A 24,056-nucleotide genomic window follows, 5' to 3' on the forward strand; every position below is an offset into this window, starting at 1 on the left:
TGTCACTTTTAGCAGCACAGCTGTCTATTTGGTGGCACGTTATTTGCATTCCTCAGGTATTGCGTACTCTACAGGCGGCTGAATAATGATTCACAAATCACTCTCTCCACACCAGTCAAGGGCTGTGATCCTTTGAATAGACCATTGTACCTGAGACTGTAATTGGTGAAGACTTGACAGAGCTGAGCCAAGCCAGCCAAGTAACAAAGAGGCTCTTGGTAGAAGGCTGAGGGATGATTTTAATAATGTGAAGCCGAGACGGAGAACGTGAGCTGCAAATGAGTGCGGGGGTCTCTGGGTCCTTGCACTGAGTGACACAGGACCAGACAAACACCTTGCCACAGGAACATGAAACACCCCCTTCCCTCAACTCCAGAAACAAAGCACTGTCAATTAAGAGCTTTGATGCTCCGTCAACATGACTCCCAAAACCAATTCTGTCAACTTCACCGTGGTCTATGTATGCCACTTTGCAATTTGTATTTATGTCCGTTCCAATTATTTGTCAGAAATTTTATGTGGATGTGTAAATTGGGGAAAATATGTATGCAAAACATGCTGCATTTTTTTTGGGGGGGGGTCTTTGTTCTTATCTTTCAGTCATTCTATGAAATGAATACATTTTTTTAGGGTTTTTTTCTTTTAAGAGAAAATTAAAAAATATTAAATGTGGATTTGTGAACTTCCATAATAGAAATAATACATAGAGTATTTGTTCATCCTCATTAATAAGGTTTTACAAGTCTAAACTACACACACACATACCCAAAAAAAATCCAGTGAGAAAGATTGTGTATGTGTGTCTGTGTCTTGTCAGTCTCCCATTATATCCCAGCACTGAGTGCCATCTCTCACTGCTCGGTTAATAGAAAGATTCAGCACTTTCTGGTCTTGATATCCCTCTCTGAACAAATGATGCCTGAAATTTTTATTCTTTTTATAATGGAATTCCAATGGCCTTTGCTGCAAATCAAGTGGAAATTTTTGCATATCAAGTGGGAAAAATTAAATGTTAACCACGTTTTAATGTGATTAAGGGTGACAGGGACATTATTTCTGCTAATCATTCACCAGCTTGAAGGCTCAAACAAAGCTAAAGAACAAGCCATGTTTGTGCTTTTCCTGCTGCTCTCAATTCAGGGAGGAAAATCTTTAACATGCTTCTATCAAACTTTACAAATCTAAAACATGATATGAATGTATTAATATTTTTGTTTGTGTTAACTGATAAAAACACGGCAAATATGAATCATTATCTGTTTATCTTACAAACAGAGAAACATGTCGTGTTATTTGTTCTGAGCTTTAGATTTGATGCCTGTTGTATTTACAATACATCTAATTTAAAGCACAATATATTGTGAAATCACAAAAACAATTGGAGCTTCCACAACAGGCTGGCTCTGAAAGGAGATGTCCCACAGGGGGCCACCCTCTGGGGCTAGTCTATTTGTCTTTTTGTGTGGGAATCCTGAGGGGGGTAGATAATTCCTGTGTTTCTGCATGCCTGGGGCTTCCCTGGGCTTTGTCGGAGCTTTGATCTGCTTAAATGGCTCAGGAGGGAAAAACAATGGGAGTTTCTAAAGTACAGAGGCAGCTACCTGAGACAATGACCTGGGCCTGTGTCTGACATACATTCATACAGGTTGGCTTTATTAGGAGTGCTTAGCCAGTTAAGCCTCTAAAAGGTGGGCCATCACCTCCAGTTTGAGTGCTCCTTTCAGATGCAATTGAATGCTGACAGACCTGAAGAGTAATCTACTACCTGCATCCAGCACAACTTCATCACGGACACACCCACAGGTGGAGGGCCCAGCACTTGAACCTGGGTGCACCAGCTGTAGGCTATGTGTGACTAGCTTGCATGCCAGGCACAGACTCATCGAATAATAAACCCAGAGTCCTCTCCGTATTTGCTGGTCCCAGGTTGCAGGGACGAGCATCCTAAGGGGTTAGGATGCTGCAGCACCCAGCGTATACGAACCCCCTCCTCTTCCCTTCCTCTGTGAAGGGAGACAGAGATGAGACGTATGAGCTCATGGTGGCTTTTTGAGGCTGGGAAGTCGGGGGCTCTGTGGGAAGCTTTTCATCCTCCCAGTGGTGAGCTCCTGAGCAACTAGAGTGCAGACGCTCTCTGCTCCCTGTGGCCATGGCCGGATGGAAAGGCATTACACATCAGTCTCTGGGAAGGAAGGAGATCTGACACATACACACACACAGGCACACAAATTCTCCAATATTGTCAACTTCTTTCAGCCTTCAAAGCAATCACAGGCTGGAGGAAACAGAACCCAGTACATGCACAATGGGAGCAGCTTTAATTAAGAGCATCATCTCACATCATTCCTCGAGGGTGTGCTGGTAACAAGCTTTTTTGAACAACTTTCTTTTCTGTGATAACTACACCCATTAAATTTTTAAAGACTTATCTCGCAACTTTAAATGTTTGCACATGATAGATAAAACGCTAACAAACCATCATCCCCGGTTCCGTCTTTATAATGGTTGTTGAGAACCTTGTTTAAGGCTGTTTGTGAGAGGGGGGGAGGAAAAAAAAAAAAAAAAGCAAACATCAGAAATTCAAACAGTAACCCAGAGGAGTACATTCTACATCACCCAAAATAATTCTCTATATGGGGTATCCATGCTGTCATTCACGGCAGTTGACTGGGCGAGAGAAAATAAGGGGGCTGGGGTAGAGTGGGGGGAGTCATCAAGATGTGACAATTGTGACAAGAGCAGGCAAAGTGTAGCGCCGAAGAACACCACACGGATTTCTCCATCTCTTCTTTTTTTCCAGGATGACAGCTTAATGTCTACCACATGCAATATTTATTCTCATCGTGTGTCAGACTGTCTAGCTGTCCTAGGGAGTACAAAGAATGCCACTTATTAGAATAAAAGCAGAAGGAAGGTAATCAAGGACATATGTAACATCAGCCAATCATGCCTCCTTCCAATCCGGCATCTTTTTTTTCTCTTTCTCCCCCATTCATAACAGTTCAACAATAATCCTGATAATAAGCGTTCAGGAGCTGTATGTGGCAACACTAAATTCATTTATTTGTCTCATTAGAGCTGCCGAGGCTGCGGGCTACTCGCTGTGGCATGTGTGCTCGGTCTTAACCTTATCACAAACATAATAAAAAGCACAGCTCAACAAAGCCAAAGCTATCAAAATGTATCATTAGACAGACTTGAAACTCGCAGACATTTCTTTTTATGTCTGCTATGCCAAACTACGGGCTTTACAGGGGAACAATTCCCAGGGTGCCTGCAGAAGAAAGCAAGCATGTTGCGTTGCTACAGAGGTGTCTACATACATTATGAACTGCGGGAGGCTCACTCAATGTTCACATCCTTGGGCTATGCCTGATAAATGTGGGAGAAGTGACAATCTGTATTGGATTTTGGAGAGCAAACTGATTTCTCGCAGGGTCATTAAAGAACAAACAAGAGAAAAAGTCTCCGTTAGTCTCAAGTTTAGGGTCTGTCTCATTAGTTACAACAACAGCGCTGTGTCCTCACCACCAGGACACAACAAAGACAACGGGGTGACATGTGACATGTCAACAGTGTCCTTTCATTACCTGGACTAGGGACAGTCAATAACCAGGCTAACTGGAACGACAGGACTTTATTAGCACCATCTGTTTCAGCTTTACTATACAACCTCTCCTGTTGTTTTTTTCTCATTGAAAGCTAGCTAAAGGCATCCATTAGGGCTGACTGTGGGCAGTAGGGTACACATCTTACCATGGGAAAGTGTTTCTCAGGATCCCACACGGCACAGAGAGAGAGTGGACGGCTGTTCACAAAATAAAAAGGAGCAAGTGATCGTATATCTCCCTCATGGCTTTGAAAAGTGAACTCTAACTCCCCAGATAGTAGTTCCTAAAAACTCGGATGGAGCCAGTGGTTTTGCACTCAATAAAGTTTCAGTTGTGTTTATGGGAATTATGGTTTGGAGTAGCTGAAGTGGGCTGTAGTGACTGCTTTCATGGAGTGGCTTTCAGTGAATCATAATTCCCTGCCCCCCCCCTCAGTTTTTCTTCGGTCTCTAAATCTTGACGGATCCTCAGAAAAGGCTGTTTGTCAGAATGATCACACAAAAAGAAAGAAAAGCATGTTTAACCTATTACTGGGATTCTTCAAAACCAAAAAATGCACATAACAAAATGCAAGTGAGATGGATGAAGGGTCTATTTAATATATGATCTGTTAGTGGAGAAGGCTTGGAGGAAATAGGTATAAGCTCTAAAGACAGATGGTCCACAACGGACATGTTGCAACTCCTGTCAAGGCTTCCTTTACTTTAATTGTCAAAGCTCCTCCTACAGGCCAACTAGAGTATCAGACTCAGTAAAGAGATTTTCTTGTCTTTCTGCTCCTTTTTTAAACAGTGGTTAGATTTCTTTTTAACTTTAACACCAAAGCTGGTAGCACCTCATGTCTTCAATACATTAGTCACTACAGTAAGGATAAGGCTGATGGTATTTTTCTTATTGTCAAAAATAATCCTATGAAAAGGCCAAACCCTCGCTGTCTGTGGCACTCAACCGTTCCTATATACTGAAGACAGGAATCTTTTAAAACAGGTGACAAATATGTCGTTTAATTTAATAAAAAGGCAAAATAATTAAGTAAACATAACTCAAGCAGGGGTAAACACACTAAACACATTTTGTCTGCTGTGGGATTAACTAAAAATAAACTACAGTGTCCTTGTTCCTTGTAATAAAGAGACATGTCACCCAGTGCAACAGTGTGGCTTATTGATGTGTTTTTAATATTTCCTGGACAACAATGGAGCTCTAGGGCTTTGGTTACACAGACAATGCTTTATAGTAGACATTTTATTGTTTGTTTTTGGTCTTGTCGTGAGATTTGTTGACAATAAGAAAAACACAGAACATCTCCAACCTTATCCTTTCACTTATAATGAGTAAAACAAATAGAGGTTGAGACAGTGACTTAATGACACACATGAAACGAGGCTTTTTGCTGAGATCAAACTGAACAAAGACTTGTTGAACACAAGTGTCCTGAAGACACACTGAGGCTGCCGTTTCAGCATCATAGTTATAAGAAATAGCTGACGAGAGCACAAGCATGGCATATGACTGTCTGAATTATACACCATGCAGGACAAATATGGGGGGAATTAATTATGAAAGATCAATGTATGCCTTTGTGGCATGAAAGAAAAAAAGATGATTAAAAAGGTTGACTGGAAGAGCAGCTGTGGCATGTAACTGTTTCAGTTGTGGTTTCCCAACATAAAGCACAAAGAAAACCTAATGTAACACACATTAGAAGCAAATAATGTTCAAAGCATTAAATATGTTCAAATGAGTGTAATAACAAGACTCAAGGAACGTCCATACAGACTAAAGAGAGAATTACACATGCCTATACCTTTAAACACACACACACACACACACACACACACACACACACACACACACACACACACACACACACACACACACACACACACAGTGCACATAGCTTCAGACAAAGTGACACGCACACGGACACAGACACACAGATACACACACACAGACACAGACACAGACACAGACAGACAGATATACACACAGTTAATAAAAGCTCCAAGCAATGGTACCCTGCAGTTCTTACACTCACCAGGAAAACCCACACTGCAGAGGCACTCACAGACAGGTCACGCTTGCTAGTTTCCTTAAAGGTCAACTCATCTACTTAAGAGGCACCAATTTACTTTAATGCACATTGTCCAAAAGAAGAGAGAAAAAAAAAACAGAAAAAGAAATGACGAGAAAGAAAAACATCGCTGCATATGTGGAGCATTCTTAACTGTGTCTTTTAGCATTATAAAATGTGACTGCTCTTAGTTCTGTGAGGAGGATTAAATAAATATCTGATATCAAACCTATTAAAAGAAATAAAGACCGTTAAAGATGGTGAGGCAACAAGCTTGTAAAATAAACAATAACTTAACTGACAAGTGAAAACACGCTAACGCTGGGCAGGCCGCAGCCCCCACATCGTCAACAGTGCTCTAATGACCCTCTCTAACACACAAACTACGGTATGTGGCACAGAGAAAAAGTCTTCCAGGCAGCTCACTGACGCCGAGAGAAGAGGAGAAAGCCTCTTGATAGACTCTTGTAGATGCCATTCCCTATCACGCAATGCCTCTCAGTCATAAACACATGACAAATGCGGCCTTAATCATTTTTTACGAGCGGGGATGTGCAGGGGGCAGTGCATGGTTAGAGGGGAGAAGGGAGCGGTGAGCAGCAGGCGGCCTCCTCTGCACAGAGGAGAGGGCTGTGTGGTAAAGTCTCCTCTGGAACATCACTCGGCCAGCGATCCTTTGATCTCCACACCGCAATTACGCCAGCATCCAAATGAGCATGGAGTCGCCTCTGAAACAGACTTCAAACATGCACATGTACGCATTCTCATACACGTACACATACACTGTATAGGATTGGAGCCATGTGCTGCTCTCTCAACAGTAAATGATGTACTGTCTCCAGCAGAGAACCTGGGGATGAAAGGAGGCCTTGCTCCTCGTCTGATCCCTCCATTAATGATGGTTCGCTAAAGCTAATACTGTGTATTCTTGTCTAAACAAGGGCGGCTTGGTATGAGGTTCCCATACTCCAAACAGGATGATCTTGGTTAACAATGGGCTGTTTTTGGAGGCTCAAAAAGTCTGATGAAACTACTCTAATCTCCCATGTGAGACAAAAGCTGCTACAAAAATCGCTACAAAGATTGTGTTCCTAACTGTCTCTGCAACGTTACAATAAAATCAACTCGTAAAATAATGTTTAGTAGTGCATGCATTTAAAATTAATAACATTAACCTAAAGCCTGAGTGGCAGCATGTGCCAAACAAAGCAGCTAAAATATGAAACAGTCCTTGAAAAAGTGCAGAGAAGTGAACCTGTGAAATAGCCTGAATGGGTGTCCTGAGAGACACAGATAAGATTGGCTTATTTGCCTCATTCTGGGATTCGCCTTCTTTTCCTCTACACATTAAAGCTGAGATTGCAATTTGTCTAGCTGTTTGCTTTGAATAGTCCTTAACCGTATCATCATCTCAACTGTGCTGGTGGAAAAACACGGGGGCATGGCGACAGCCAAATGGCAGTCTGGCGTCTCTGCTGCAGACTAGCTGCCATTAGGGCTGAGAGCAGCATTTATTGTACAATTAGGGCCAGCTAGATCTACCTGTAATCATCTCCATACAGGTGTGAGCTCCTCTCTGGACAAGGGAAGTGACTCATCACTTGTCAAACATCAACACTTTGATGTCGGCATTGTTCACGGTGGAGCCCCTCAGGACACCTGAGCACTACTGTTTGCCTGTTTAAAACACTCTAAGATTTATTGCATTTCTCACAGTAAAAAAAAAAAGAAAAAGAAAACACACACACAAGCAACATGAAAAAAAAAACTCTCTTCCTACTGATGACGGATGTTCCACATGCCATGAATCATTTGATTTATGAGTTCCCTTCCTCCTCCCTTCCGTCAGACAGTCATACTTTCGTGTCAGGAACATTTTAACAAACAGTCATAGGTAAACAACTTCCCTTGTAATACAACACTGCCAAGTAAAGCACTAAAACAAATTTTGTAAGAACTGACACCACAAGCCTAGAGGGCAATTGGAAAAGCACGATAACAATTCACAAGTTGGTGTTATTGACAAAACGGCTGTAGTGTGGAAAAGTAGCCCTTTCAGATATAATGGATGTCTAACACCAGCCTTCTAGATATGCTCTCACTGTGGCCAGATGACAACATTACTATAAAAAGTGTTTTTGACAGAACAGAGGATCATAGAGCTGAAAACACAGCGCACAAGTTTATTTAAAGCATTAAAGGTCATTCTCAGTCAGTTCACATTATGAATAGTGTTGCACCTGCAAAGTAAAGAGCACAAATCTCTGTATATTAGCATTTAAAAGCTAAATGTATGTGCAAATGCTATTTTCCTCAACTCGCTGCATGTAAAGACAGCCTCTGGTGTCACTGTGATCTGTGGGAAAATCACAGCTGTAAAGTGGCGCTTGTAAAGCAACAATGTGAAGACAAAACAAAATATTTCGAGGAAAACAATTTTTAGATGTTATAATATTTGTGTTCTCCTTGATTTATTGGCTCTCACCAGATGATATTAATACTTGTTTGGCTTTGAATGTACACGTTTGTTTTTGTATTTTGCCATTTAAAGCCTTCGCTGTCTTTGATATCATATGGAAATGACAGATTTTGATGGGAAATGGGGACCATATGCCAGTATGTGCTTAATGAAGTGCAGAGTCTGGATGCTGGTTGGGGTTTGCAGAACTGGATGTTGTGTTAGAGCTTACTTAGTGCCACCTCAAGGCAGATCCTCTCACAAAGATATGACCGTTTCTGTCAGCAGGAGACCACAGTCAGTAGATCAGCACACACACTTCTCACACCCCAGCACATGCAGACGCAGACGCATGCACACAGACCTTTTATGGCTGAAATGCAGATTCAATCAAAGTTAGTAGAAATCAATGTAAATCTGTACATAAGTAGAAGGAAAGCTCTTTGGTGATGATTAATGAGAGCAATGAGACGGCTCTTGCCTTTCTTTGAAGCACTTACCATTTGTTCTTTTTCCTGATGTAGTCTTTCTCAGAGAGGTTAACGAGATAAATCATTGGTTTGGATGTCAAAAACAAGTATTTGTTCAACACTTCGATCTGTGACAAAGACACAAGGCAAGTACTGAGAATCCAAAACTTTCCAAAGTGGCCTTTGAGGACAGCACAGACAGAGATAAGTAAAGCCAAATCAAATTAGGGTCTGGTGTATTGGCACTGTGGGGTGTGACTATAAAGCCTCTAAATCAAAATCAGCACGGCCAGATGTCATTAGCTTGTACAAAAGTAATGTCAAAATACAACCAACAAAAGGCTGTGCATACTATTAACTTGCTATTTGCACAAAAGACGAGGAAAACACAAAAAACAAAAGTGGAGGAAACAGCAGTTGTACTTTTAGGTCAGATGAAAAGATTAGCAAGATAAATCAACAATAATAAATCACAATGTAACATCAAAGGTTTACCTCCTTGTCGTTCCAATCCTGATAGTAGCGGACGTGTTTCTTTTCATCCAGTACCCAGCTCTTGATTTTGCACATAACGTCCTGTTTGGGGTTAAAAGAGAATGAACAAGAAGCCATTAAAGGAGATGAAAAAGAATATAAACCCAGCAGGGTATGGGGTAATTATTTCCTAAATGCGTGGCATCCTGATGCCAAAATGAACAATGGCTGTGCTCGCATTCAAGCAGGAGTGGCCTGGCTTTGACAGGGATGGCATGCACAAGACCCCCTTCCCTCCTTTAAATCATGACAAAATGCCTTCTGGGGTGTCTCGCTTAGAGTCGCAGTTTTGAACATCAATATTCCATCGGGACTGTTTAATGAAAAGGATAGATAGAGGAGACAAAATTGGAAAGAGCTGGGAACTAATTGGAAGTTGGTTAGTTAGGTGTAAATTATTGGTCCTTCCTCAGGCACTTTGCAGAATGTAGTCATACTGAATAAGCACTAGTGAGGTACAGAACTAATTATTCACTGTTTCTTCTGGAGAAAATATTGAGCATTTCCAACTATGTATGCCACATTCATTACTGAGGTACTTGTGGGTTGAGACCACAGGCAAGACTGGGTCTTGACAGGATCTGGAAGCGGAAAAGGGTGGGAAAATGGGAGGGAGGTAGTTATAAAATTTGTAATAAAGAAATTGAGCCTATTATTGTTGATCCAGCCCCACAGAAATTAGCGGAACACATTCTTTTTGTTCCTGTCAACTTGACCTCCCCCTTCATATAAAAACTCCTCCACCCCCTGCAACACTCCCCCTACCTCCTTTTTCCCTCCCCAAACCCTTGCAGCACTTCACAATCATACTCCCTTTTGAAAGAACTGAGGAAAAAATCCTGCCAGAGCCTCAATTACACAATGGCAGAAAAAGCTCCACACACTGACCCCCAGCCAGCTGCATTCACTCTCTGCACATCTCTCTCCACAGGAATTCTAAAGGCCTTTTAGTCAGGCAGCCAGAGTGCAGCCAGCGGGAGAGAGCGCAGGAAGAGCTGCATACACTCCGCCCGCGCCGTCCCAAGTCTTCACAGAGAGATTAATCATCTGTGAAATGGAAACAGCAAACGGCCAGTGACACAGGCTGAACCCGCTCCAGGTTTCCCTCATCAGCTCGCAGCCACCGTGCAGCGCTCCTCTAACAGGCAGGTGTTAATAAAAGGCATATAGGTCCCACAAGGGTCAAACACATATGCCTGCCACCATGAAGCGCCGCTGGTGGGCCGGCTTCTTATTATTGTTTTTTAAGGATAGGGATTTTGAGGATTCATACGGACAAAAGCAATGAAACATTGTTCTTGTAAACACAGCACCAGTAAAATGGATTGAAATCTTACAACAATGCATACATATGAGGCCTGTGCTGCTGCATGCGCATAAATTTAGCTTGAACTCACAATGAAATATTGAGTGACCTTTTTCGTCGTGACAGAAATGTTTAACCATATTGTAAAATTTAAATGATGAATTCCAAATTCCTGATTTGGTTGTATTTTTTCCTGCAAAATCTTATTTTCTTCAGGCATATATTCAGCTGTGAGCTCATGCTGCAGCAGTGGCTTTTTTTTTTCATTAATTTTGCCCCCTACCAATCTGATTTCTTTTTTAGATTACAATATTAATCGTCCACCCTTATGTGTTTTGTCTTGCCACGATATCTTGTTTCAGCAGGAAGTACATTAAAAAAGTAGAACATCATTTCTATCATAATCTGTTGTCTGTCAAAATGTTAGATATTTTTGTTTTAGGAGTGCCTGTTCAAGATATATTACAGACATTTGTATATACTATAACACTGATAGCAGGTCTCTCTGACAGTAATATGGTAAGGTACAGTGTTTGCACACCTTGTATAGTAGTAACAATATACAAGAGATGAATGAATTATCAGGAATATTTTGAAGTTTATAACGTAGAGATTTGTGAAGTTTTGTCATAATTATTCCAGAATTTCACATAATTTTATCATTTATTTTTGATATAGCAATCATTAGTTGGTTATACTGTAGTCTTATTTCACTTCCACTGACAGAACACATAAAAATGACATGCTTAACAAAACTTTTTTAGGATTTTTAGGATGCAGATTAATGTAAACTACTGTGTCCACTAAAACCAACTCTGTAAGTGTGAATGCTGTGTCACCTTGAATCATATTAAGATTTACTAATGTAATATATAACCAGAAATATAATAGCAAAAGAGGACGCCATTAAAATAATTCTCTAAATCTATACAAGCCAGGTAAAAGCAGTTCTTTTCCTGGTAATTTCCAGCCACATAAAGACCTGTAGAGTTTATAGGAAACTGAGTGCCACATTGGAAATTAGATCTTATTTCAAAGGTCTTGGAAATGACTCAGTAAAGAGGAAAATCTAAGGAAGTAATCACTGTCTTAATAGTTGCACAGAATTTACTTTTTATTTCATTGCATCCTGTGGCGCTACAAAAGAAAGAACAAGCACTATTATTTCTTTTAAACTGTATATTTTTAGACGTAGTCTTGATGCACATGTTCTGCATATAGACGCTGACATAAACATGTGTATATGTGTCTGTGCACAGCTGAGCGTGTCAAACGCCAGGCTCAGCCTGTGAGACAATCACACAATCCCTCCCATCTAAAAGCTTGGTGCAGCCTTTGATAAGCACCATTCTTTGCCATCTAAAGAGGTCTTCTATAGATTTCACTTGCCGACGTGTGCACAACCTTTGACAAGTAATGTATCATTTTTATTCATTGCCTAAAATTGTTAGCAATTATGTGCGTAAGCGGCCACCTGCCTAGCCTGAATGGCTCCTGTCTGTGGGGCTACAGGGGTGTGGGGAAGAGCTGTTGGCTGTAAAGGGGGGGTTTAGTCTGAGGGGAACCAACCAAACACGGGGCCTCTGCAGCAGGTGAAAAAGCCCCTCTCGTTAGTGTAATGAGTGGTCAGAGCCTCGGTGTGTCGGGGGCCTGAAATTGGGCATGCCGCTCCAAGTGAAAGGCCGGATCCCCTCGCCCATCCTAGCCCACTCCGATGATGGAGGGGCATCATGAGACATTTACAACCAAATCATTGCTAATGTTTGCGACTCAGCCTCATTACCTTAACAATATGACCATCTGAGTGTGTGTGCATCCACATACATTGTGATCCGACATCCAGGATGTGGATTCTTTTTCTGATTTTGCCCTGCATTTTGCCCTGCACCTCGCTGCATATAACCGAGGAATCTTCTGTCAAAGAATATTCCAAACATTTACAGTATTCATAGCGAGGTATAGGCACATGTGTCACCCACTGTATGGCCTTATACAATTTCCTGAGCTGTTGTAGGTGTATAAGCATGAGCAAGAGCTGTGCCATGATTTGAGTATTACTTTAGATGAAAAGAGCTGTGTGGAAACACTTTCATTAGCCCAGTGCTGTGACCCAGGGTCAGCAGCTGAATAAGTAACTCTCTATTAATGATTTCTACAGCAGAAAACCCCTGACCCCTGATCACTTTCAATCTCAGAAAAGGAAAAAAAATAGGGCAGGGGGAGGGGTGAGACCTATTGGAGGGAGATTAAAAAAAACATACTTTTTTTCTCCCTGGCCATGTGTGTGGGAGGGTTATTATTTGTGCCTTGCTGTGAGGGGGAGCAAAGGGCCTGCTGGGACATTGACTCACGTATTCTGGTTTGAGTTTCTTGTCACCGCCTCTAATGGCCGTCTTCTCTAGCTTGTCAATAATAGGACCGATCATCTCCTCATCCTTCAGCCTCAGCTCCTCGTGGATGATCTCCATATCCCTCACTGGGTCCACCGTCCCCTCAACATGGATGATATCCTCATCCTCAAAAACACCTGCAGTGAAAGGACACAAACACACGGAGAGTGCATCAGTATAGAATTATTCTTTTTATTTTATTTTTTTTGCTGTACATATAATACAGGCAAAAAAATCAATGACATTGACTTCTTGAGATCGAATGTGAAGCAGTGATTAGATTTAGCCCAGAAAAATCGTTAGCTTTTTGCAGAGAATATGGGAAAAATAAACATCCACATGAAAAAGCACAGTGGGAGTCACAGGGAAGTCATAACAAATATAATAAAATACTCAGGAATATATTTAATATTTTTTTTCAGTGTATAAGTGTCAGAACTGTAAGAAACCAGCTCACTGTGTCAAAGTAAGTTCCACTAAAATTGACTTTAAGTGCAACAAAACAGGCTTGTCTGTCAATCTGCATGAAGTGGGGAGTGTGTGGTCATGCATTTTGCAACCCTCTGTCTTAAAACTATTAGCCATTAAGTTAAAAAAGTAGGAGAAATAAACAAAAGCGTGTATGATTTAAGAGAAAAACATTTGTCAACATTTATAGATGCTAGTTGTCAGTCTTCCCTTAATCATTTGCGTCCGTGGCTGTGCTGGTGATTAGGTAATGAGGGTCTGAAGCAGACCATTTAGCCGGCAGCTGCTCTAAGGACTCCTTCTGATTCTCCAGCAGAGCTCAGGGGTGAGGGAGGGAGGGGATGGGGATATGGGTGTACATCTGTCACGTGAGAGTGACAGCCTTTAACAGTACTAAAAGCAAATATAGTGGACTACAATATGTTCTTTAATTTACAACCCATACAACTGGTGCACAGTTTGTTTTATAATATCACTACTTTTGCAAATAAAAAACGGTAGAGTGAGTAGAGCGCCTCAGTGGTGGAGGAAGTATCCAGGTCCTTTACTTAAACCTAGTATAAGGAGTTTTTAATTGGTTGTGAATATATTTTATACCGATGCCTCTATATGACCTACATAAATAAACAAGAGAATATTAGCTATTTTTGTACTGTTTCCCCTTGAAATCAATTAAATGAGGCGGTGGAAACACTACCGCATTTGTCCACAGGTGCCGCCCGAATCAACAAAAAATTAAAAATCCTTGTCGTTGCTTTGAATAAAATGAGTAATACTGTAATATAAACATCCAGCATTGACAATGCCACTTAAGAAAAAAGTTTGGAAATATTATTAGCAAATGTCAAAAGTACTATTAAGGTAACTGCCCCCTTTGGCTGTAATACTATTATTTTATTATTTGACTATTATTATTATATAATAGGAGTATTATTACTGATGCAAGTAAGTAGCATGTTGTAGCTTGTTGAACTATTTTATATACTTTTGGGTTTATATATAACAGTGCTAAAAATATCAAGCAGGGATTGTAAATACTCAAGTTTGTACTTTTTACTTGAGTAAATATAGTTACTGGAGTGCCTTCAGTTTAGATTTATACAAATCCTGTATTATGTTGGATTTGGAATATGCCTACACACGTCTTCATAAATCCGTCAATAACAGTGACATGTCAGCTTTCACACTGTGGCATAATGGCAATACCATCTCATTCAACAGGGAAGAGGATGTGATGTGTGATGACCTGGCTTTAAGTATTGCTGTGTTGAGGTACACTATGTTTGGAATGTGCATGATGGAATCACTTAACCCTATTGATCCATATTCACGTGTACACACCTGAACAGTGAAGGTCTGTTGACAGGTGAGGCCCTGCGAGATAATTACGTCACCGCGATGATCCGCACTACTCATCACGAAGCCGTCACATTCGTCTCTCAACAAGTTCCGACAGTGATACATGTAGAAAATAGTGGTGACTCAAAGCTGTGCGTAGTTGGGTAACAACTGGTATTCAGGCAAATCAGATCACGAGAAAGACTGCTGAAAAGTTTGTATAGTATGAACAGTAATTTATCCCCTGTCATTCCACTAATCAGATAAATGTCTTGGGTGTCTACAGCTGAAACCAGATCTTTCACTAACAAGAAATACTGCCCCTGAGACCACCTCTGAGTGATTTTTAGCTGCTTGGCTCATGGGATGGCAAAGTCAGGTCGGTTGGTCCACTTTGGTCCAGACTTGTCAAACTGTTTTTTGAAAATTGATTGCCATTAATTTGTTTAGACATTTATTTACACGCCCAAAGGACAAATTGTAATGACTCTGGTGATCCCCTGATGTTTCCTCAACACCATGAGGTTGACATTTGTGGTTTATGAGAACTGTTAGATATAATATATAACTTTGTAGACATTCATTCCTCATAAATAACAAGCTAAACCAAGATGGTAGACAAGACCTGCTAAACATCAGCGTGCTTGCATTTTATTTGCGAGCATGTTAGCATGATTACGTTAGCATTTAGCTCAAAGCAACGCTGCACTTAAGTACAGCCTCACAGTTGCATATAACGTAGCTGCACTCTTGTTCATTAATGAGAACCAGCGCTGAGTATCTTCGCACTGTAAGAGACACTAAATTGTAATCTGAACCCCCACCAATGATCTTCCACACGCACAGAATATCATATCTTGTTCTTCTACTGGGTTAAGGGGGGATAAGTACCTGATTTTCCATGATACTAAACTATGGGGCTTTTACAATCTAGCACCACTCATCAGTCACATCTAAACATCAAAGCTCAACAACAAAATGACAGACACCCAAAAATCCTACACCGGTGGTCTCATTACTCATGCAAGCCAACAGAAGCTGTAGACTTTTGTGCAAGCTGTCATCCTGTGCGTTGTCCTCATGGTGAAATGAACTTATCCAATTACTCTTTGCCTAATCAGGCTGTTTTGGTTCCTCTCCTCTTGCAGAGGTACTCCACAGTATAAACAGTTCACTTACGCCACACAGAAAGGGGCTAATCAGTGGAATTATTGTTTTGCTGCGCCAATTTACCAGCTCCCTGTTCAGCACTGATTGGAATGAAAATTTGCTATTGTCTCTGCATGAACTCAGAAAATATAATGCAATGTAATCATTTTGTTAGGTGCAAGAATATACATACATTATAAACAATTATGACGTACAGTTTTGAAAAACACTGTTTCAAATGGAAAATACACGAGTCTGTTGTTCAATTTAGTGCATATCAATTAGGAGCAAATAGATTTTAAAACAGGTTTACTTGGTTAATAAACCACTCATGATTGGTATTAATCACTGTTAATGAAAGCATGAGGAATTACTATATGTCAGTCAATTTATTAAAAAAGAAAGTAAGCACAGTAATTTCATAACATATTTCTTACTTTCTCAAATGAGTAACTTTGTTTCTAACTATTGTTATACATGTGTCATAAATCAAATTTTCAAAGAGGCTTTGAGAGCAGGAGCAGCTGATCACTCACTATTTAGTCATCAGCTGACAGTCTCCTCTGACTGCCACATATTCCAGAGTAATTTGCTTTAATTAATTTCGCCTAATTTAACATTCACATCTACTTTACCGCTGTCCCATTCAAGGCTTAGAGCTGCAGAACAAATGCAGGAGGTGAAAGAGAGGAGAGAAATCTGAGGGGGCAATCTCCACAATTAGTCCTTTAACAACTGGGTTTGGGTAGGGCTCTGAGACGACAGCTCTTATGAGGCTGCGGCGCCACACAAAGCCACATGCAAGACAGTAAAAACACACAAAAAAAACAGAAGAATAAGGTTGGAAAGGCCCAGTTTCAGGAGTCAGGTCTGTCTCACAATTTAAATTTTACTGCTTCATTTCAAATGGTGTGTGTTTTGAAGACACGATTAACAGGTGCTCCTTTATTAACAGAACAAAAGGATTAGTCTCTGGAGGGTGAGTGGTGTTCAATGGCCTGATTAGGGATCAGGCTAAGCTCTGCAAAATTATGGACTTGCAGCGGCACTGCAGGTCAGTGTTGGCTGAAAAGATTTAACTCCATAACATTCACAAGACAAAAAAAGAAAAATCATTTTATGTTTTTTACATTAACATCACCATGAAAAAGAAAATCAGTGCATCATCAAATAAAAGTTTCAAGTAACACCTAAAAACACCAAATGAGCTCAAGCTTATATCATTACTTTTCTGTCAGGTACACAGACAAGGCAGTCATCTGAGTCAAGTCAAGATCAATACTGATTGAGCTGCTTCCTCTGATGTTGCTACCTGGGAGGATATCTGGTCAACATAATTCAGTTAAATTACAGTATTCATTGACTTTTAACTTCCTGTGCATGTTTTCACATGCAAGATGGGTAAGAGCACATCTAAAGAACTTGCATTCCTCGCACTGCTTTTAAAATGTTCATGCAAACTCAGTGCCGCAATTCTCCTGGTATTCAGAGCAGTAAAAGCTATTTTATGAGTCTGTCAGGAAAAGCACATTATGGATGACTTCCCAGAATAAAAAACACTGGCAATGCACACAAGGGTATTTATGTTCATTCAGGAAATATCGTCTTGACATTCATTTTAGGATACATGAAATTGACAGCAATTTGTAGTGCACTGCTTCTGTAACAGAGTTTGTGGCATATTCAGCCTTGTTTCTTATGTCAATTATGGCAAATACATTGGCTGCTAAGAAGCGGTTTGACACCAGAAAATGGTGGGTTTGAGCCCTTCAGAGATACACTCATGTTTTCTACATGATCCCATCTTTCAAAATAGATCACAGTGAAATCACAGAGCTCGATAGTATGAATATCAGCACCTCACAAGGTGTATCCAATTCCTATGTAATCTGCTGTCAACTGCAGTGTCTCATGCCAAACCGAGTATTAAAGGTGTATCTTTCCACCATGTCTCATATCACTGACTGAAAACTAAAAAAACTCCATGTGGGGGGGAAAAGCCGTTCAGACAAGCCTGATCTGTGTGCAGTATAAAGGTGAATGTACTGGGGAGGTTCCAGTTTCCATGAACTCTGACAAAAAAACAACAGTGTTAATTCCCTTATCATTAGCTTAACCTCTGTCATTCAATTTATTTTGTTAAACCACGGAGCATGAGAGTGCCTTGATTGAAAGGAACCGACATATGCACACCACTGTTGTCCCACATCATTCAGAGAACAAACCTTTTTAGATCCTTAACTACTATAGTGCTGCTGATTGCACAGGCACCAGCAATTTTCTAACCAACCGCCACCTGAACAATGATGTGTTCAGCTTTCAGGCCCTCCAGCCTTTCAAAGGTGAATCATTTCACAGTTTGCAGCGAGATCTCCATAGCAACTCCTCTTTGAAGGGTTTAGAATCACCATCCAATAATTCTATGATCATCGGGCCTTGCCATTCCCAGTGGTTCTTTTCACAGCGGACAGGCAAGGGGGGCATGAGGAGGAAGCAGGAAGATTCTACAGTCTATTTCAGGCAATTCATCTTGCAGCCCCATTAGAATTCAAAATATTGCGACCTTCAATCACCGAGCATGTTATCTGGAGCTGTGGCGATCTCCAGTCAAGATGGGTAGACATTTTGCTCTAATCATCCACGATGAGTGGAGGCTGACAAAAACTCTTCATTCTCACTGAAGCAAAATGCTCATTTAAATGCTGTGACAGCTTCTCAACACCGCCCGGAAACACACAAAGGGAGGATGATCCTCACTGCTAAATGATCTAGATTTAGAATTGCAGTATTGGTTAAAACAACAACTAACATAAACAAAGATCCACATATATATAGCGCAGGGCAGCTTATTTTTTTCTGGCTGATTTGAATGCAGCAACATTACTATTGTTTACTCAAGCATAACAGGACAGGAAAGTGAGGCAGGTGCTAGGACCCAGCTGAGGGTGTCGTACAACACAATGTATTTCTGTTCAAGTATGGTGTGGGAAGTGGTTTCGCTTGCTCCTTATAACCAGATAACTTTACAAAAGAGTGGATCATGGCTGAATATAAAAAAAGAAGAAGATGACAAGAAATGTCACCCAGTGTAAAAGCATTACTTAGACCAACAACTGTTTTTATTTGCTGATAAAAGCAAAGGCCTCCACAATAAAAGATAAATCCACCAGATTAGACAACACAAGTAAATATTTGTCCATATTCATCATGTAATAAGAGATAATGGATGAGATTTCTCTATTGACTAATACATTGGCATTTGTGTCCTCTTTGATAATGTAATTCAATCTTCACAAGAAGTATTAATTTAACAAATATTAATGTTGTTGGCTTGATGGTAGCTCAGCAGAAAATAAAATAAATAAATAAATAAATAAAAATGTTTCATAAAGGTTTCAGAAGGCTATTGTTTCGTATTAATATACAATTATATATTATAGCATATAATCAGTATAATAACTGATATTACTGGTCAAAGACGCAACAAGATGGAATAACTATAATGAAAAGCATTCTGTATGTTTTATTCTGAAATGTCCATTCAGGGGAGAAAGATTTACACTTACTTACTTACACTACCGTCACTGGAACGTAGGGTTTACTTACTCTTCTTTAAAAGATATGCTACTTGATCCCAGAGACACCTATGAAGTGAGGCTCATCTACCTGTTCAGCTTACCTTAAAGGATAAATCAGTTTATATTCTATATGTTTCTCATTTTCAACAAATCCCACGAAAGTCTAAAAATGAAGCAATCCTTCTAGTAACTATTACCTTTGTGCCAAAATCTGGATGTATTATAGCATATTCCTCCTCATATTCCTGTGTCATAGATCTAGCTGCACTGGGTGACGTGATCTTGTATGATGTTGTTTATTGTGAGTCAATCCCACATACAGTGTACATCAACCTCCTGCTAAAAATAATCTGTTTAAGGACTCATTTTTCTAAATTAAACCAAATATTAGTGCATCATTTTTAAAGATTTAGTGGAATGAGTAGGGAAGTCTGAAAGTATCTATTAGTATTAAGTAGACTAAAGCATTGTGGATTTATTCTTTTAATAGGATTTGTTGACAATAAAAAACATTCTGTGTCTCAGTGATGAGGAAAACTAGACCTACAATATGACATGAATTAATGAAAGGAGATATCACCATTAGGCAGGGTAACATGAAAAAGTTTTGGGGAAAAGGTTCAGTATTAGTGAAATCACTCAATGAACTGAAGGTAATTTCTATGATCTTAATTATTTGTTGGGTATACAAGATCACATGTCACACAATGACAACACAGTTATACCTTTGTAAATGTGTGATTTATGTGTACATGTTTCCACTCCTTGTTTTCTATTTTTCTGACTCAGCTCTATACTTTAATACTTTAACTATTGTATACTTTTGTCTAAGGTTGTGTTTCTTTTAAATAATCTGTAAAAAAAAACAGCAACAACATTTGTAATAGTTACTATTGGTTGTTTAAATTAATAAATCAACGTGACAACTGATGACTGAATAGCAGAGAGATTCACTCATTGCCTGATCTATTTAGATAGTCACACTGCTGAAGTCACTGGGCTGGGTGAGGTGTTCTGGATGTTTGTCAAGTCTGAGAATTTGTGAGTTGGTGAGTGATAAGGCAGAATTGCTGAAGAGCAGCCATTACTGGCGTCAGTGGGGAGGCAGGTTGGCCATAAATCAGCTCTGTCTGAATAGTCAATCCAGTTTGTTCTTAACGCCTGTAGCTAAACAATCGGTTTGATTTGTTCACTGTAAGCGATTAGTGGAGTGAGGGCTGAAGCCTGAATGATGCAATAACCAAACACAAATACAGCGTCCTACCAGATTCAGCAAATTCAACTTAATTTAATCACTCACTCTTTATCACCAGATTCAGATATTCATCAGGAAATGATGGTTCTGATACTGGAGCTCTGTAAAGAACATTTTCAGAGGTGAGTGAAAAGGGCCTGGAGAGGCACAACTGTTGTCAATTTGTTGTTGACTGACACTTTGATTTGAACACATTAGCCCCACCACCAAAAAATAGATTACAACACACAGCAACTCAGTTTCAGTTAACAACTGCATTCACATGAGTAATGTTAATACACATTACTCATGTGAATAATGATTGTACAAGGAATAAAAGGGCCTATATCTTCATTTATAATCAACTAGAAAACAAAAAATGCTTATTTCTGTTAGTCAAACTCACCGATTGTAGACTGTATGTGGGTATACTTTATATGTTAAAATACAGTATGGTCAATAATGATTTGACATGTTAGCAGTGGGAATAAGACAATTAACAAATGTAGCTGCTCTGTTACAATCACTTGGCTGCCAGTGTGTGCAAACAAACTATCCCCTCAAGATCATGTCTGACTCACAGGTTGTTGCTACGTGAAACAACAACAATAATCTCCGAGCTAGTAAGCTGAAAAAGGCAAGTTACCCTCAATCTAACCTAACGGTACAAACGGAAACAAGCAAGCAACTCTTACTTTTGTTTTGTGGGGGTCTTGCTGATAATGGGTTCAGGCCAACCTTTCTCCAGCTCTGGCATAGTGTGAAAACAAAGTGTGGAGGCCTAGTTATAATGCATCATGGTCATGTTAGAAATGATCAGAAAGTTAGTTCACTACTATGTAAAACAAGGAAAAATTAGCAAATGCTCCCATTTGAGAATCTGGAACCATCAATGGTTTGTGCTTTTTGCTGTAGAAAAATACCTTACACAATGAATTGATTATCGATTAAACGAGCAACTGTTTCTGCTCTATAAAGGTTACAACAACAAGACATTTCTACTGCTCTATAGCTAAAACCTCATGTAATTTAACAGGTTTATCTCCCTAAAATGTCCCCACTCCCATTTAATTTTCATATAATTGGCAAACTTTCTTGTGTCTACCTCAGGCAGTAGACGAGGAAAGGAAAGAGTTTCAACTTAACCAGGAGTTCAGGTGCTGAAAGCATGAATATCAAAATGAGAGAAGAGTCTACACCAAAAATAAATGCTACTTTCCAGCTGGCTGCCCACAACCACCGCCCGTCCCTAAAGATTAAATGTACTATACCACAGTATCTTAAGGCTAGTTTCTTACTGAGTGTCGCGCAACCGTAAATAAGTCTTCATTAGAAGTGAACCAAAGCATTCCTACAGTGACGGGGGGGGGGGGTTACACTGTGTGAGCATTCAAACATCTAATTGCTGGAAACCAAACATCTGGGAATAAGGCCAGGTGAGTTGGCAGAGTTGCTAGCGGGGAACAGAAGAGCAGATGAAGTAGAACATGTCTGTGTCTTGTCTCAGACAGCGAGGATCCAGTCGTGTTCTAGTCACCGCAGAAGCACTGGGAACACTTAGCCTGCAAACCATTTTGTTATGAGACCAAAGAACGCCAGTCATTCAACAGAATCAGCTTTCTGGATGTCAACATGTGCCTTAATAGTTTTTGGAAGGTATTGTTGAAAGCAAATCCACTGTTTGCAGAGGGTTTTCAAAGTCATTAGGGGTTGAAAAATATCCATAACGTGAACACTGCTTGGGGAATTTTGAGACCTCAGGAGGAAAATCTTGTTACTCCCTGGAAAAAGTAAGAACTTTTAAAAAGATGTAAATATAATACAGTTTGTGGTAATCTGCTCCACCTTCACAGCTTTGTAAAACCCCTGTAAAACTTTTCAAATGTTCATAACTTCTGAACAAATACCTTTAACACAACATCAAATAATTTCTCCTAAGTTTAACAGGACTTCCAGCTGTTTCATTATATTAACGCAGAACATCTCTCTATAGTAGCTCTATAAACCCTTCTGCTAATTCTCAGACACAAACATACCACTCCAGACACAAAAAGTGTGATCCTAACAACCATATAATCAAGTCATATAAAAGTAGTGGCTTCGACGTTGCAGTCTGCCTGACAACAGATAGATATAATTACAAAACAAAACCAGCTATGTTTAATGGTTAACTTGTGAAACACACCACATTGTTTCCAAGGACTTTGCGAGAGTGGAAACAATGGCATGCCAAAGCAGATAGATGTAAACACACACAGAGAGAAGAAGCTTTCGATTGGACTATTTCGGATTGTTGAGGATGTTTGTCTTCTTTTGTGAGTAGAAACAAAAGAGTTGGTTTTGGGTGAGGATCTGGCATATACATTTGGCCCATATCAAAGGAAATGTGGATGTTTTTAATCCCTGTATATAATGACGCAAATAAAAATACACATAACCTACATAAATAATCATTTAGATTAGTGTCTCAAAAAGTGAAGAAGAACAAGAATATGAACAGATTCACACACAGTATCAACTGTGTGTATATATATAATTACTGTGCCACAGAGCTCTATTGCTGCCCGAAAACTATGAAAAAAACACATTAATCAGCCACATTCTTGCATTTTGAATCAATCCACATACACTGACCTGCTGCATATAAATACTAATTAGTGCACCAAATGTCCCCACCAAATGCAGAATTTACTCTTTATCTTACTCCTGTTTGTTAAAAACTAGAGTTTGAGAAAATAACTTGTGCTCCTTTATAAGAAAAAAAAAAGTACACTTGTGCAACCTACTTGTAAAGATTTAAAAACAACTGAGAGGCAAAGACAGGCTTGGGAAGTATGAAAATACTGTGAGACAGACAAACATATTTTTGGTTTTTCAAGGGGTTTGTTGAACATCAGATGATTAACAAAATATAGAACAACACCAGCATCCTTTCATTTTTATTGTACCAAAAGCCACTAAGAACTGAACTGAGGACGACTCGTTTATTTCGCTTTACATGTCTTGTCCACTCTGTAAATCATTACTTAAGTCTTACAGTGGGTGGTCTTCCAGTTCCACAAACTAGACAAAGGCTATTTAAAAACTGTGCTGGAACAGAAGTAATACATTTGTCAGTGATACAGAGACAACTTAGGAAACAATATAGGAAAATGGCCTTAATCTTAAACCTTTCTATCCGGCCGTTCCTTGCCTGCCACCACTGACTCTCTAATCAGAGCTCCTTTCACACAGTGGGAAAGTCAATAACAGCATACAATCAGTAAACAAATTCAGCTATTTCTAAAAGGCCCTCTGCATTCATTTCAGTTGCGGTAATTTGAATTATTCTAGCGTGTAACACTTAAATTGTGTAAGACAAAGGCCGTGTCAGAGACACAGAAGAACTTGAGACAAAGGGATCCCTGAAAAGTGAAGCCTGCCTTCACATAGTAACACAAGGTAGT

At 39.8% G+C, this 24,056-nt stretch overlaps 1 protein-coding gene across 4 annotated transcripts in view; it reads right to left on the reverse strand.

The window, feature by feature from the left end:
- Nucleotides 1–24,056, reverse strand: part of LOC127366186 (obg-like ATPase 1) — a 44,608-nt gene that overhangs the window by 8,908 nt on the left and 11,644 nt on the right. For all 4 annotated transcript variants that reach the window (XM_051405021.1, XM_051405018.1, XM_051405019.1 and 1 more), the window contains 3 exons: nucleotides 12,805–12,980; nucleotides 9,109–9,189; nucleotides 8,644–8,741 (listed from right to left, as the gene is read on the reverse strand). In XM_051405021.1, the coding sequence (XP_051260981.1) occupies nucleotides 8,644–8,741; nucleotides 9,109–9,189; nucleotides 12,805–12,980 (355 nt within the window). The remainder of the gene's footprint in view (nucleotides 1–8,643; nucleotides 8,742–9,108; nucleotides 9,190–12,804; nucleotides 12,981–24,056) is intronic.

The sequence above is a fragment of the Dicentrarchus labrax genome, unplaced genomic scaffold (genome assembly GCF_905237075.1).
Source record: "Dicentrarchus labrax unplaced genomic scaffold, dlabrax2021, whole genome shotgun sequence".
Taxonomy (NCBI): Eukaryota; Metazoa; Chordata; class Actinopteri; family Moronidae; genus Dicentrarchus; species Dicentrarchus labrax.